This window comes from Anabas testudineus, chromosome 11, assembly GCF_900324465.2.
Source record: "Anabas testudineus chromosome 11, fAnaTes1.2, whole genome shotgun sequence".
Taxonomy (NCBI): Eukaryota; Metazoa; Chordata; class Actinopteri; order Anabantiformes; family Anabantidae; genus Anabas; species Anabas testudineus.
This window is the reverse complement of record NC_046620.1, coordinates 8,877,407-8,892,692: the sequence shown is the minus strand read 5'-3', so window position 1 is coordinate 8,892,692 and position 15,286 is coordinate 8,877,407. Positions and strand designations below refer to the sequence as shown.

General features: G+C 45.1%; 3 protein-coding genes and 1 non-coding gene across 6 annotated transcripts; 2 read left to right on the top strand and 2 right to left on the bottom strand.

The window, feature by feature from the left end:
• Positions 1 to 485: 485 nt before the first annotated feature.
• znf687b (zinc finger protein 687b) lies at positions 486 to 9,129 on the top strand. Of its 2 annotated transcripts, none has more exons than XM_026348501.1 (10): positions 486 to 536; positions 1,258 to 3,585; positions 4,364 to 4,626; positions 4,716 to 4,900; positions 5,136 to 5,312; positions 5,425 to 5,587; positions 5,901 to 6,251; positions 6,393 to 6,493; positions 6,844 to 6,931; positions 7,182 to 9,129. In XM_026348501.1, the coding sequence occupies exons 2-10, from the start codon at positions 1,272 to 1,274 to the stop codon at positions 7,788 to 7,790; spliced, it is 4,251 nt and encodes a 1,416-aa protein (XP_026204286.1). In that variant the 5' UTR covers positions 486 to 536; positions 1,258 to 1,271; the 3' UTR covers positions 7,791 to 9,129. The 2 variants fall into 2 exon arrangements, with proteins under 2 accessions (XP_026204286.1, XP_026204284.1); XM_026348499.1 differs by having other exon boundaries at positions 4,331 to 4,626; positions 7,182 to 9,128.
• On the top strand, positions 5,657 to 5,791 carry LOC113155535. Its single transcript, XR_003298143.1, has one exon. It is a non-coding gene; the product is annotated as a small nucleolar RNA SNORA13 (small nucleolar RNA).
• Positions 9,130 to 9,346: 217 nt separating the features above from the next.
• Positions 9,347 to 11,745, bottom strand: aqp10b (aquaporin 10b). The gene is made up of 6 exons (XM_026348502.2): positions 11,644 to 11,745; positions 10,904 to 11,030; positions 10,638 to 10,775; positions 10,402 to 10,520; positions 9,811 to 10,028; positions 9,347 to 9,672 (listed from the first exon to the last, which is right to left on the bottom strand). Exons 1-6 carry the CDS (start codon positions 11,728 to 11,730, stop codon positions 9,483 to 9,485), a joined length of 879 nt encoding a protein of 292 aa, XP_026204287.1. The 5' UTR covers positions 11,731 to 11,745; the 3' UTR covers positions 9,347 to 9,482.
• A 725-nt stretch (positions 11,746 to 12,470) lies between these two features.
• On the bottom strand, positions 12,471 to 15,145 carry hax1 (HCLS1 associated protein X-1). Of its 2 annotated transcripts, none has more exons than XM_026346848.1 (7): positions 15,003 to 15,145; positions 14,454 to 14,707; positions 13,914 to 14,128; positions 13,750 to 13,813; positions 13,540 to 13,673; positions 13,240 to 13,362; positions 12,471 to 13,151 (listed from the first exon to the last, which is right to left on the bottom strand). In XM_026346848.1, exons 1-7 carry the CDS (start codon positions 15,065 to 15,067, stop codon positions 13,098 to 13,100), a joined length of 909 nt encoding a protein of 302 aa, XP_026202633.1. In that variant the 5' UTR covers positions 15,068 to 15,145; the 3' UTR covers positions 12,471 to 13,097. The 2 variants fall into 2 exon arrangements, with proteins under 2 accessions (XP_026202633.1, XP_026202632.1); XM_026346847.1 differs by having other exon boundaries at positions 12,780 to 13,162; positions 13,242 to 13,362.
• Between the last annotated feature and the right edge of the window lie 141 nt (positions 15,146 to 15,286).

The following is a 15,286-nucleotide window of genomic DNA, read 5'->3' as shown; positions in this document are numbered from 1 at the left end:
CCAATATCATAAATTGGTATTTTAAATTGTAACATGGCTGTAATCTCAAAACCCCTTGTGCGCTCTTCACCCTACCTATACCTCTTTACCTACCTTTCTCTACATAGGATTATCACTGATACTTGACCCACATGGAGAGAATTTGTGATAGGCGCACTCCTGTTATGTTTTTGTGTTTTTGCAATAAAAACCTATGTAAATATGTTGCGTTTTGGTGTTTTGTTTTCTTAATATCACCCTGTGAGCCTCACATTGACAGTGCAGTACATGGAATAACAAAAAGGGGTGCTCGGTTTTAGGCAGCAATAATATACCGACTAAAAAAAACAAGCTGAGTTTGTTTTAAAATAGTCTGAGGACAGTAATAGATGTTTTATGTAATTGCCAGCACAAATAAAAATACGTGTCGTTTGCAGCATCCTCCATGCATTTTTCCAGCGCTATCACAGCCTGATAGGATGTCCGAGGTCATGTGACGGGAAGCAGAGCATTTTCAGCTGAAAACGAGCTAGGATAGTCGGGAATCGCATATCCAGGTAAACACTCAAAATACATGTAATATTAAACAAAAATCCCAAACTCATCCATCGCCTTCTGTGACATCGTCGACCCTACGTTCACCTGGTTGTTATCGCTGTCAAATCACAGCCAAGCAGACAGCTCCAGTTGCTTTTTTAAATTGCGAGCGCTAGCTAGTTAGCTAAATGACCCCTCTCTGTCTTGGCTGGAGCTCAGCGGCCAGCTAGCCAAGCTCGGTCGGGAAGAAACATCGTTAGCTCAATATAACCGAGGTCGCTGCTACCAAACACTGTCCCTGCTGAACCGCTTCTCAAATGGCCACTGCTGTAATGCTTTGCATGCTCTGAAATTATTATTCAAGCAATGCTTCCCATTCATAGGAAATTGGTGTTGAACCTGTTTCCAGAGACGTCTTTGGTTGCAGAAACGCTAGCGCTAGCTGGCTAACAGAGATGCTAGTGCAGGATCCCAGTCGCTTAGCTGGCTTCCCGAATAACAAGCTAACCTGCTGTGGATCGTCTATTTGTGTCAAATTAATGTGCATACAAGAAATGTAATGGGTGGAATTTATTTTGAAAATATAGACGTATTAATGGCTAATAACTGTTTCAATATTTTGCATGTCGAGGTTTTGCTGCAGGTATGATGCTAGCAATTCAAACCAAAGGTTGGTGAAGGATGATGCTTGTGCATTTTTGTTGCTTCCTGCTACTTAACCTTTAAATGTATGTGTTACAGGAGCCAATCCCGGTATGGGGGACATGAAGACCCCAGATTTTGATGACCTGTTGGCAGCATTTGACATTCCTGACATAGATGCCAAAGAGGCCATCCAGTCTGCCCCAGATGAGGCAGAGGGACCCCACGGAACTACAGGTGCACCTCTGGGAAAACCGGACAGCGTAGTGGGTGTTGGATCATCCTTAAGACCCCCAAGCCCCTCAGATCCCCAGGCTGACACATCAATTGTTAGTGTTATTGTGAAGAATAAGGTACGCCTTGAAACCGTTGATGGTGGGGACGGAGACGCAGACCAGGATCCTATTGATGTGATCACTGGGGTAGATGTGGGTCCCAGACTCGGTGCATGTGCTCCAGGGATGGCTGAATCCGAGGCTCTCAACCACAATGGTTTTGGGACATCAAGTGTCTCTACAACCCTTCCCCTCGGTCAGGCCCAGTCGAATGGAGCGCCGTGGTCGATGAACACCCCTAAAGTGTCTTCGGAAGCAGCAGGTGTTGGTGCAGCTAAATCTCACAAGCAAGGCGGTAACATTTTCAACAGACTCAAACCACTTGTGGCACAGGGGTCTGGGGATCCTGTGGGTAGAGCAAGGAAAATGCAGCTTCTACAGCAGCAGCACCAGCAGCAGCAGGATACAGGGCAAGAGAGGGCGGATGGGATCAAAGCCTCATTACCTTCAACCTCCTCTCTGTCCGCGGGGTCATCTCCTCTGGCTGCAGGTGGGCCCGTCGGACAAGCCTCGCCTATCTTTCCGCCTTCCAAGCCTCTGTTTCCGACTCCACCTTCTGCACTCTCATCACATCCACTGCACTCATCTCCCCCTTTTAACGGCGCTCCTAAAAGTGGCTCTGCTGGATTTCATCACCAGCAGATGGAGGAGGATGATTCCGACCCTGATTTGGGGAGTCCGCTGGTAATCCAGGAGAACCCAGACTCGCCAACTTGTGCTCAGTTGAGCCGACGTTACAAGTCTGATTCAGTCTCAGCCCAGCCCACATCATCCAGTGCATCTCACCCCAAACCTGGGGACGCTCCTTTGGGGGCATCTGCGACATCAACCGTCCAGTCTGTCTCAACAGAAAGTCCCCATCTGGAGGACAGGCACCCAGAACATGTCATAGAGGAGAGGGACTCACCAGAGAGTCCTGAACCAGAGATTCCAAAATCAACTGTTCAAGTCACACCTAAGAGGTGCTCCAGCCCTGCGGTGGCCTCTACTCCACCTCCTCCTGAACTGCGGGAGCCTAAAGAGGAGGAGGAGGAGATGGAAGTGGGGAATGGGGTTGATAGGATTGTTGATGGCAAAGCTGACAAGGGAGACAATGCAAGTACAGGCGAGGAAAAGATGGAGTTGGATGATGGCAAGTCTAACCCCTTGTCCACCGACGGCGGAGAATCAGTTGCAGCTGCACCTGCTGCATCTGGAGCTCCAGCTCGACCGCTTAAAGTCAGAATAAAAACAATTAAAACCTCCACAGGTGGAATCACCAGAACTGTTACAAGGGTAGCACCTAAAGGGGGTGATGCAGGAAAAGGTTCGGACACTAAAACTGGGGAACGTAAGGTGTTAGGAAACAAGAGCCAAAAGCTTGAAGCGTCCCCTGGTCACATGACAACAACATCCCAGAAAGTAAGTGCTCTCAATGCTCTACCTGTGTCTACACTTGCCGCCAGCAGCGTAATGCTAGCTGCTGCCACAAAGGTCCAAAATAAAATGGCTGCATCTGACAAAGCCAAGGTTTCTGCCACGGCAGTCAGCATCACTAAATCCGCTGCCCTGCCTGTAACTCCCGCTGTGGCCTCCTCTCCCAAGTTCTCAGTCGCTGCTGGTGGGATCAGTGTACGTACAGCCACTAAGACAGCTAATGGAGGCAGTGGCACACTTCAGCCAAACAAACCCGCCTCTATCGTAAACAGCACAGGTGCTGTCATCTCCCGCAGTCAGTCAAGCCTGGTGGAAGCTTTTAACAAAATTCTGAACAGTAAGAATCTTTTGCCGAGCTACAAGCCTGACCTCTCGGCTCCTCCACCACCCGAGTGGGGTCTCCCGCTCCCAGCCACTGGGTACCGCTGCCTGGAGTGCGGAGACGCTTTTGCACTGGAGCGCAGCCTGGCTCGACATTACGACCGACGATCACTCCGCATCGAGGTGACCTGCAACCATTGTGCTAAGAGGCTGGCCTTCTTCAACAAGTGCAGCCTGCTGCTGCATGCCAGGGAGCATAAGGAGCGTGGGCTGGTCATGCAGTGCTCACACCTGGTTATGAGGCCTGTCACTGTGGAGCAGATGATTGGACAGCAGGACATAACACCCATCGGTGGTACGTAGGGCTTCAGTTAATCATTATTTTAATTATCTGATTATTATTGTTAATTGATTGATAAATAATGTTTGTGTCCGGTGTGGCGTGGCGTTTTGTTCAGCTGAAAGCCCAAAATCCAAAGTTATTTCATTTACTATTACAAAAAAAACATAAAATATCGCTTGGCATTTTCTTAAATAAAGGTTATCATCAAATTGTTTATACATTTTCTGTTGATCATCTAGTGGAATAAATTACCTCGTGACTCAGTTGCCATTATACACTGGGCTCACTCATTCATTCATTACTATAAACGGTGACACTGAATGCACCATCAGTGTCTGGAAAACAGCTGTTGTGGCCATGACCCGCTTCCTTTGATTTTTACTTTGTGTCCTTCTCTGGCTCCTATTAGATGTTTTTGGCTTTTAGCTCTTGTTTTTGTAAACCTTCGAATCTTTGCAGCCTTAGTAAAAGTTCTGCACAAAGTGTGTTTGATATGTTTGAAGTCAACATTTAGTTATGTTGTTATTTTCTCAATTCATTATTCATTTGGTCTCTGTCAACATTACTCTGAAGAATATTAAACCGAGTCCTAGGTGACATTTTCAGTTTGTTTTGACTGCAGCAGTCCAAAAGATATTAATTTTACTACTAAAAATATGGTTTCCTGATTAAAATGAAAAAAACAACAACATTTGTGATCCATTTTCATTGCCACGTCTCATTTGTCTCTTCTCATTTCCAACTTTTTGCTGACCAGGCCTGCTTTCCTCTTCGTCCTCCTCTCCTCCAGTCTCCTCTCCTTCTACCACAGCTGGTGGCCCCACCATCTCCGCCAGCTCCAGCCCACTGAAGGATGCTACATCTCCTGCTGCCTCTCAGCCCCGACCGGTCCGTCGTGCACCACAGGGCCCCCAAGCACTGATGCCTCTGCCCTGCAAGAAGGCCGAGGGGCTGCAGTACAACAACTTCAAATGTCCAGAGTGCCAGACACAGTTTTCTGGCAAAGCTGAGCTGGTCACACACTTCCAGCAGATAAGAGCTGCTCCCAACTCAGTGAGTCCCAGCGATGAGAGCACAGCGTGTGTCTTGGTAATGGTTTCTTCTGTTGCTCACTGATAAATGTCCTTTTCTTTTTATTTCAGACGTGTACGCAATGCTCGCCTCCCATGATGCTGCCTAACTCGTGTGCCGTGTCTGCCCATCAAAGGATCCATAAACACAGAGCGCCTCATGTGTGTCCTGAGTGTGGAGGGACCGCCCGGCAGGCCAGCTTCCAGACCCATCTGGAGGAGGCCTGTTTGCACTTTGCCAGGCGCATTGGCTACAGGTGTGGAAACACTTTTCCAAAACCTTTAACATGTCACATCACTGCTTCTGTGAACTGTGGCTAAAAGTCAACATGACTGCCACAAATGTCCAGAATGTATTCTTCAGATATAAAACAAACAATCCTCAATAAAATGAACAACATTGGGCACCACGTTGCAGATCCCTTTACCTGCGCAGGTGGTAGTGTTGTTCTTTGATAGATGTCTTATGTGTCACATTTTGACTTTGTCAAGGTGCTCGAGCTGCCAGGTCGTTTTTGGTGGGCTGAACTCCATCAAATCCCACATTCAGACTGCTCATTGCGAGGTCTTCCACAAGTGCCCCAGCTGCCCCATGGCCTTCAAGTCTTCCCCCAGCGCCCAGAGTCACATCAGCACCCAGCACCCAACACTCACTGGTGGACAGGCCAAGTACGTGAACTGTTTCCACTATTTTCAACCCATGTGTCGATAAATATCTGAGAGTTATGGTCAAGTTCTTTGGAATATGAATTATTTTACCTTTGTCTTCCTCATTTTGCAGAATGATCTACAAGTGTGTGATGTGTGATACAGTTTTTACCCAGAAACCCTTGCTGTACATGCACTTTGACACTCATTTAGCCAAGCAAAAAGTGCATGTCTTCAAGTGTCCGGACTGCACCAAGCTCTATGCCCAGAAAGGTTCCATGATGGAGCATATTAAGGTATGTTGTGTAATTAGTAGATGTTCAGAGATGCAGCATAATATTACAGCCATTCACAAATGAGCCCTTTGCCTTTATGTGTTGCCCATTCGTTGCTCTCTACAATGGATGTGGTGTCAACAAAGGCATACAGCAAATCTTGGATCGGCCTTAGCAAGGTTCCTCTGCGGTGACCTTGTCCTAAGTTCTATGCCAAGTACAGTTGCTCTTTTAGCGATGAAAATTACATTTTGAGTTGATGTAGTTGTTGTTAGCTTTAAAGGTAAATTAAGTAATTCTGAGTGCTGTCTATTTGTTTCCTCCTTAACAACAGACTGCTCACAGAGGCCCATCAGCCAAACAGGAGTCCCCGTCCGATGCCTCTAACCCTGCCTCAGCCCCGGCCAACACATCTGGTCCCTCTGGCCTCAAATCAAAGTCCTCTGGAAAGCCTGACAACTCTGACGGAGAAGACTGGGGCCGGGAACAGGAGGAGGAAGAAGAAGAGGAGGAAGATGATGACGATGATGCAGACGAAGACTACGAAGCTCCAAGCACTCACGCAGCAGCTGCAGGGGGCAGCAGTCATCCCACCGCCCAGAGTGAGTGGACCTGCCCCCAGTGTCAGACCACCTTCACTGACAACGAGGACTATCTGAGTCACGTGAAGATGGAGCACGGCAAGGTGAGACATGCGATTACAGTGATTACAGACAGCAAGGGTTTCAAAATGTCAGTGCACTGAATTTGAACAATTTAACAGGCTACTGAAATCTACTGTATCTTTATCTTATCTGTGTGTGTGTGTGTGTTGCCAACTCCAAAGTTCCCCTGTCGAATTTGTGGAGGCACATTCAGCACGTCTTCCAGCCTCAGACGTCACGAGCGTGTCATTCATGAGGGCAACAAGAGAGTCTTCCATTGCCAGTAAGTCACCCAATATTTGATCACATGAAATCTAAAAGATAAAACAAGAAAAGGTTTTATAGTTCATTAAACAAAAAATGACCCACAACTGTGCTTTAAACTAACAGAACAAAACCAATACATCATCCAGGTCGATATATTAACATATCTGAGCAACAACAGTACTTTTTTAGAAATTGTAGTTAAACAATCAAATTTCTAATGGATTTATATCAAGATGACTCTGTGTTCAGGGAGTCTAATGTGGTTATCACATCCAGCTACTGCATATGAAAGATTTGTTATTATGTCACATAATCTCAGTGTTATTTTAAGTAAATATGTCCCATAAATCTGTAATTGTTTTTCAGATATTGCACAGAAGGCAAACGCACCTTTGGAAGTCGTTTCTTACTGGACAAGCATATTCGGCTGCATCACAGAAGCACAGATGGGCAGGTCAGTCAACACAGTGTAATATAGTTAAAATAGTTATATTTATATAGTAAAACTTTGTTTTCCACTCAGAAAGCCTGTTTACTCAGTAGTAGCAATAGCAGTAGTAGTAGTAGTAGTAGTAGTACAGTGGTGCATACTGTATAAATGTAGTGTTTTTCCTATTCATCAGTTGTATTCATCAGGATATAAATTCACCGCCTGCTTTTTGCTTGCCTTGTCTATCAGTAGTTCAAACCCTCTCTGTCCTCAGGGTCCCCCTATGACCAGGAAGCGAGCAGCCACAGGGGGGGAAGGTCCGGGGAGCTCCTCAGAGCATGATGGTGAGGGCGGACCTCCAGTAGGCAGGGCAGGAGACGAAGAAGAAAACGCCACAGAGGACGGCGAGGATGGTGGTGGTCCTGCAAAGAGAACCAGGGCGTCGACAGCATCGACATCACTGACACCCAGCGAGTTAGATGAAGAAGACAGTGTTTTCCGTTGCGTCCCCTGCGGCTTCTCCACTGAGGATGGCGCAGAGTTTCAGCGCCACATCCCCCAGCATCGAGCCGACACCGCCTCCTTCCAGTGCCTGCAGTGTGGCGTCTGCTTCGCGTCAGCCGGCTCACTTGGCAGGCACCGCTTCATCACTCACCGCGTACGGGACACCCAGAGCGATGCGGACCGCAGCACCCCGCGTGCTCACGGCTCTCCAGACGGCTCCCCCGCCGCCTCCCCTCAGGCACTGGGAGAGGACGGAGAGGGGAATCTGGGCTGCAAGGTGTGCGGCCGGCGGTTCGACAAGGCCACAGACCTCAACACCCACTTCAGGACCCACGGCATGGCCTTCCTCACCGCACACAAGACAGACAAGCCCCAATAGAGGGCGGCGGGTCCTCTGAGACTGACGACAGATCATGTAGAGCAAGGAGCTGAGGGTCATGACTGAGCAGAGAGGCTGTAGAATATGAATGTTGACCCCCGAGATGAAACCGAGCTGCTTCCTGTGCAGTTGTTTTTAGCCACCATAAACACTTTTACTCTATCTATGGCACCTCTGTGCGATTGTAACTGCATGTTTGATCATGTTACTGGTCACTTAACTGAACGCACCTGTGATAGACTCGTGAGTGGAACAGCTCTCAAACAGCCCCACCAAGTATAGCATTTATACATCAGCCATACTGTGTCTAATACGTTTTCTTTTTCCATCACTCTCACTCTGCGCCGACTGCACCCACCTGCCTGTTTCTTCATGTAACACATACTTTAGTACATCCACCTCCCTGTGTACTCCTGACAGCTGTAGTGCCGATATTTTTGTACTTCACAACGTTCATGGTATTCATACTCGTTTGCCTCATGCTCATTTTTCCTTGCATTAGATCAGCTTTATCAGCTCCAGCTGGTAAAACCGATCAGGCTGAAATCTTAAGATATTTAAAGCAAAAATGGAGAATCTGACACTGATTTTATGTTGCTATAATATTTATTTATACAGAACACATGACTGCTGTTGGTGTTTGTGTGAGTCCGTTGCGTCGAATCTTACTAGACAGTGTGATTTACCTGCAACAGAGACATGAGATGTGACTTTCTGAAGGCATTTCATTAGGAGACGAGGTTACTGAAGCTCTGTAACCTGTGTAGTGTGAGTAATGTGTGATGTTAATTGTTAAGCTAGAAGAGAGGTCAGGCTTCCTGTCAGTAGTACGTGTACGAGTTTTGCCATGTAAATACATATAATTACACTAAAAGAAAGCGTTCTGGTTTTAGTAACTTGCTATGATAATGTGAATACGTATAGTATTTGTACTTGTACTGTTCCCTTTTTTTTTTCCAAAAACAATTTGAAGTTTAAAAGAAAAAAGGAATCCCACCCCCCCCTCCAGAGGTAGCTATACATTGTAATTACAAAGCAGAGGGAGAGTGTGGGGGTTGTGTTGTCTTAATGTGTATTAATACAAATGTTTTATCTCTTTGAGATGGTTCTTTTTTTATCTACAGGATCAGTGCTTGCTGTACTCACGTTTCTTTTGTATGTTTCCAAAAACAGGCTTTGTGTGACGGAGGCCTACGAGTGGATTTTTCTGTTTTGTTTTGTTTGTATCTTTTATATGTCATGATATCATATTTATATAGCTCAATAGTGGAAATTTCATGTCATTTTCTTTTCCATGGTTGTGGTCTGCTTGCTGAAATGCCATACACTTTTGTGCTGTTTCAAAATAAATGTTTAAAAGAGAAAACTGACTCGACAAGTGAACAGGTTGATCAGCTTCTGGTTAGCAGCTGTGTCAGGTTCCTCTAAAGGCCAACAGAAGCGCCAACACGCTCTCAACCATAGGACTCAGAAGCTGATGATTGTTTACATTCATCTTACTTTTAGCACGTTAGCCCATAATTAGCACGAAGTAAATCCTGTTGAAGCTGCTGGTAATTATTAATTTAGCAGATAGTCATAAAACAAAGTGTTTTTTTTTTTTATGGCATTAAAGCAAAAGTTCAGGGATTGTCAGAGTCACAGAACTCATCTTAAGGAAGTCGCATTATCCAGCTTTACTTAATTTGACCACTAGGTGGGTTTTTCACAGTCCGTCTTCAGCTCCAGCCCTGTCCTGTTCTCTGTGACCTCCTGACAAGTCTGTAGCTCACACGGTGTGGGAGGATGGTGCACTTCAACCATCAGCTCATAGATTAGAGTTCCCAGCAATGCACCGACACATGGAGCCAGTATAGGTACCCACCACCAACCTCCTCCAGCCCTGCAAAGACCCTACGGTTACTTTTAAATCAGACTTTCCACCATAATCTGTAAATAAACAGTAATAAAATAAACAGTAATAAAATTAGAAAGTGTTTCAACTGTAGACAACAACAATGTCCTGAGTTAATCTACTAACTTGAAAACATCTACTCCCCAGCCGGCGATGCACGTGAACAATCGGGGCCCAAAATCCCTGGCTGGGTTGAGGGCATAGCCGCTGTTTGAGCCCATTGAGATGCCAATAACCAGCACTGCTGCTCCCACTAGTACAGGCTGAAGACCTTCAGGGAGGGAACTGTTCCTCTGGTCCCCGAGAGCCAGGACACACAGCAGCAGAGCAGCTGTGCCTATCACCTGGATAACATGGCAACCGTTACATATGTGCAGAACGTGTTACGTGCACAGCCAGTTCTATATTCAGGCCAAGGTTTGTAAACCTAATGTTACCAGCAGGATTGTTTCCAAAAGGGGACAAACAGGTGATGATATCTGTAACTATTTCAGCAGATAAATGTCTTAGTAGTAAAATGGGAATTATGAAAAAGCAGGAGTATCTTTATATTTGTCTGCTCAGGTACTGAGCTTAAGTAGATTTATATGATAGAGACCAAGTGTCAGTACGATCAAACTATGGTAAATACGATTTTAGTGATGTTGCTGCACAATATAAAGTGTAAGATTTAGAGCATTCCTATGTTTAATCCTGATGTGAGGGACAATATCTGACCTGGTCCACAACACCTCCCCACACACTGAGGTAGTCTGCTGGGTAGGTGGAGAATATGCCTGCTGTGGCTGTGGGACCCGTCACTGTCAGCTCGCCACCACTGTACGCCCGAATGGCATCTGCAAACAGATGCAAAAAAACAAAGTGCATGTACACTATCATTTCAAAGGGTTGGAAAGCTCCAGTCCCTAATGAGAGTGTGACTGTGATCGTAGTGAATGCTGTTGAAAACTCACCGTAGTACTGCAGACCAACAGTGGCTGCTGCCAGAAAAGCTCCAAGCACTTGGAAGAAGACGTAGAAAGGAAGCTTTATCCACGAATGTCGGCCCAAAATGCACATACTCAAAGAGACAGCGGGGTTCAGATGGGCACCTTTTAAAAGAAAGAGTGAAATAAGAGCCCAGGTCTGATGCGAGAGATAAATAATTTAAAGTGATGCAAATTGACATATTTAATACTTTTTGTATGCACATATAAACTACTGTCAACCAGTCTCATACCTGAAACTCCACGGGACACAAAGACCCCAAATGTGGCACCAAGAGCAAACCCCAGATTGATTGACAGGTACTGCCCCTTCTTATCTTGAGTCGTCGTCACCTGAGCAACGGCGCCACATCCGAATAGCTGCAATGGCACGAGATGAAGAGCTTTATTAATAGAATATAAGAGTACCTAAAACTGTGGGGAAAACAAAATGACTTTATTGTGCTTTAAAAGATTGATAATGTCCAGAAGACTTGACTGATACAGGCGCTGTAATTCCTAAAAATTGTGCTCATCATCTCACTTTACAGCTGACAGAGATATAAGCAGCTACCCAGCGCTGCCTTGGTGTAATCAGTTTTTATGGACTTCAATACTGAGGAACCTGCTTTATGGTTGGTGTTGTAAATGTTCTTTGCTCTGACAGTTTGACAACATGATCCTGGCCGGTGGAGACAAACACACATCCCAGTCAATTCTTAAGTTATTGATAAGGGATTTCTCCACCAGCCACCCACCCTCCCCTGTTTACCTCACACATCCTCACCCCCCACTTGCCGTCACTCTCTTATTCTGTCTTTCAGGCCAAAGTCCTTGGTTGTCTATTGTAAGGATTCATTAGCTGCTTTAAAACATAAGTGTGATCATTAAAGGGAACTGTCACATACCTAATGCTGCCTTCATCGGGCATTTACTGTGTAGACTGAATAAAGACTTATTACCTATTATTAAAAAAAAACCAAACAACACTTACAATCAGGACGTAGACTCCGAGGCACTCGGCCATGCACTCCCTGACCAGCTGGTTTCTGATCCGACATTTCCTCAGCAGTCTCTCCATCCCTGAGGTTTCTTCTGCCACAGTCCAGTTTTCAGACGTGGAGGACTGTATCCATGTACATATGACCCACACTGCACTGCACCTTCTGCCCGACTGGGCAGAGTTTGCCTTTTCATTCTGCAGCGGTAGGCCACGTCACACACTTTATGGCATGGCTGAGGTAGTGGTGCATGCAAGACAGGAGAGTAGTTTTCATTTTGAAATCTTAAACCTGTCGCAAATAATATCGATACCTGCTCACTTGGTTGTTTTCATGTGATATCACTCGGTTAGAATTGGCCCTAATTGATCCTCTTGCGTAACTAGTTGCATTTTCTTGTTCTCTGAACCTTACACCACAGGTTAGCAATATTCTGTCAGTAAAAGTGTGTTAAAGCATTTAAGATTCTTATATTGTGAGAAAAGAAAGTCCATTCTTTATGTCTCACAATACTGTAAATTATTTCAGTATATTTATAACAAGTTGTCCTTTGAGCCACATCGAGTCTATAAAACCTGCCACAGTAATAGAAATATTTTATCACCACTTTATTTTTTGGTAAGGACTATCACCACTCTCAGAGATATGACTGGTTATAGTGCAGACTTCAATTTTTTTTATAAGATGCATTTTAATTTGCGGGTCTGGTGCAGATTGTTTGACAACAGTGGTGTGTTTTAGTGCCAATTCATTTCAGTTGTGCAAATCCAATAAACAACATTGTTGCATCGCAAATCAGTGTAAGAGATGAGACATGTGCCAAGAGATTATCATATGTAATTCACAATAAAGATAAGAAGAATGAGAATGCATTGGGTTATGATCATGCAACTACAGAAAAGCAAGCTGTAGCATCCACCTACAGTCTTAAAACCTTTACAGTGTTGAATCATTTTACAAACCCTTAACATTTAATGATGTTAATAAATGTATTTAAAGTGCAGAGGTGGATTAAATTAGCAGGAAACATTCATTTACACCTGCCTAAAGGGAATTTACTACAAAAAGGAGTTATATAATAATAATTATAATAATAATAATAATAATAATATATAAACAACTACATAAATATATTAAGATTCTTTATTTGATTCATCATACACTCACATCCATAAATGTTTGCCTAGAAATAATAGGGAACTGTTTAAAGCCTGATGTGTTTCCTTCCTTTGGGTTTGGCAGCTTCTTGCCCTCATAGTACGGCAGAAACCCAGCGACATGATCAACAGCCCAGTGAGCCTGATCAACACGTTCATTTTGGCAGCTGATGGTTGGGCAAGTGTGTCCAAAAACAGATCTATGATCCATATAGATATATATATGTACACATATATGCCACCTCACAACTAAAAGCTACAGTCAGTCAGTCCAGAGAGTATTTTTCATGTTATTTAAATCCTCCAAACAACCTGGAGAATAATGAGTCATCATCCCGCATATCGGAAAAACCACCTGAAATCAAAACAAGAGTAAAGATATTAGAGTAAGATCAGGTGTGTAAGCTAATATGAAAAATGGGGAATAAACTGACCTGGTAGAAGAGGTCCAGTTTGTTGGTCTGGTCCCTCCAGGCTCCCAGGACCTCCTGAACGCATCACTGTGGTCTCCTCGTTGCCTTGGCCATCTCTGACTGTACGCCTCTCCTCTACAGACTGACACACAGGAACCAAAACAGAAAAGACATTAACTCGTAACCTAAGTGGTAACGGACATAGAAGATTAATCTCAGACCTTGTGCAAAGAATTAGGAAAAACTAAAAGCTGTTCATGAAGCATCTGAAATGGTGCTGTGTTTATTAATACATTAATAATAATAAAACATCGCTCACCCCATCAGGTTTCACCACTTTAGTAACAGTGACTGACTGGAAGAATGATCGGGCCCTGGGCTGGTTTGGAGCCTGACCAGCAGGTGGCGGCAAAATCTGATCCAGACCCCCCGAGGACACTGCAGAGTCCAGATCTGGAAAGGACAGACGATTAGTCAGATATGTGACAAAAATATATTAATCTGTTGATAGATGGAAAACATGGTATACCTCTGTCTTCTCTGGGCTCCTCCTCTGGAGCTTTCTGTGGCCCCCTTCTCCAAACATCATTAAACTAGCGAGACAACATTAGTAAACAGAACTGTTAATCAGTCCACATTTCCACAAAACCTTAATAAAGACATGGAAACTTCAGTAGCTAACTTTTCATTTACCTTTGAAAAAGGCGTCCACCTTTGAAAAGGCGCGCTGGGAAATTCTGGCGACTCGTAGGATGGAGAGTTGTCATTTCTGGGCTCTCTAGATGGCCCCAAGTTGCTGTCGGGGGCTTTCAACATAAAGTCTCTAAGGGGGTTCCCACTGGATCTCCCACCACCTCTCTCTGCTCTGTCCTGATGTGGCGGAGGCGGCGGCATGATGCTGGGAAGACCTAGAACGTAAAGGAAGCAGGGTGAGCAGAGTGAGCTGAACTGGATTACTGCGGGACGACTGACACATCAGAGATAATCAAAACTAACCAAACTGTGGCAGAAGACGGTGTTCATGTAAGACCTTCTCACCTCTCACGCTTTGTCTTTGTAATATGAAAAGGATCCACACAGGTAAATATTGTGGGGGGGAACAGGTGTGTGATAGTTGCACAGCAGCTTAGTTTTAAGCCAAACAGATTGATCCAGGGCTTGTAAAGCCCAAATTATCAAAAGGTAAAGGGAAGTAATGACATGAATACACTGATGATCGCTCCGTTTTCATACCAGAGTATCCAGACTCTGGTTGCTCCTTCCACTGGCCCATCTGGGAAAAGATCTCCTCCATCTCCCGGAATATGTGGCCAAACACCGGAGGCTCCTGGATCCTCATCCCGTCCGGACCAAAGCTGAAGCCAAACCTCCAGGAGCTGTCGAAGGGGTCCTGCGGGTCGCCCCTAAAACCTTCATAGTGGAAACCATCCTCTTCATCATCATCATCATCATCGTCGTCATGAGTCATAGCATCAAAGAACGGATCCCTGGTACATTATGGAAAGGAAACAGATTAATATTCATGAAGTGACTGTGCACTGACACACATGTGTTTTCTGTTTAGGTGTAAATAGATCTGAAAGTACTCCTCAGTGTTAATCCTCAGGTCACCCTCATCTTAAGTTACATGGCCTCTTGCTTCCTGAGGGACCCCTGTGGTTACCCTGACAGGAATAATCCTAATCTGGTCCTCGACAAAGCTGCTTCACTAACTAACTAACAAACCAACCAACCCAAACTTTAGCTTAGCTGAAGGACAGCACTGGGACTCCACTAACTCACCTTCGGCCACGGTACTGGCTTCCGGGAACCCCGAAGAACCCGCGGAATAAATCAAAAACACTCATTTGAAGAGAGTTTGTGTGCGGAACTAACTAAACGGCACCAACGACGGGGGCCGCAGCAGGTGTCAACACTGCCGTAAAGTGTTCTAGACGCTTCAGAGTGACGCAACCAGTCGTAACGCTACGTTACCGTAAATAACACCAGGAATGCGCAGCAGAAACAGAGACGCTGACTGGAGGAAATAGAAATGTGTGAACATTTAAAAATGAGTTCAGCTTCCA

Excerpts from the sequence above, each read along its gene's own strand:
- aqp10b (XM_026348502.2), bottom strand. The coding sequence starts at position 11,730 with ATGGAGAGACTGCTGAGGAAATGTCGGATCAGAAACCAGCTGGTCAGG. Across the intron at positions 10,029-10,401 it reads GGGGAGGTGTTGTGGACCAG|GTGATAGGCACAGCTGCTCT; the intron begins GTCAGATATTGT and ends CATGTTATCCAG. Across the intron at positions 9,673-9,810 it reads TGGGGAGTAGATGTTTTCAA|GGCTGGAGGAGGTTGGTGGT; the intron begins GTTAGTAGATTA and ends GGGTCTTTGCAG.
- znf687b (XM_026348499.1), top strand. The coding sequence starts at position 1,272 with ATGGGGGACATGAAGACCCCAGATTTTGATGACCTGTTGGCAGCATTT. Across the intron at positions 6,252-6,392 it reads TGAAGATGGAGCACGGCAAG|TTCCCCTGTCGAATTTGTGG; the intron begins GTGAGACATGCG and ends CCAACTCCAAAG. Across the intron at positions 6,932-7,181 it reads ACAGAAGCACAGATGGGCAG|GGTCCCCCTATGACCAGGAA; the intron begins GTCAGTCAACAC and ends CTCTGTCCTCAG.
- hax1 (XM_026346847.1), bottom strand. The coding sequence starts at position 15,067 with ATGAGTGTTTTTGATTTATTCCGCGGGTTCTTCGGGGTTCCCGGAAGC. Across the intron at positions 13,814-13,913 it reads GGTGGACGCCTTTTTCAAAG|TTTAATGATGTTTGGAGAAG; the intron begins GTAAATGAAAAG and ends TTGTCTCGCTAG. Across the intron at positions 13,674-13,749 it reads GGAGCCCAGAGAAGACAGAG|ATCTGGACTCTGCAGTGTCC; the intron begins GTATACCATGTT and ends TGTCCTTTCCAG.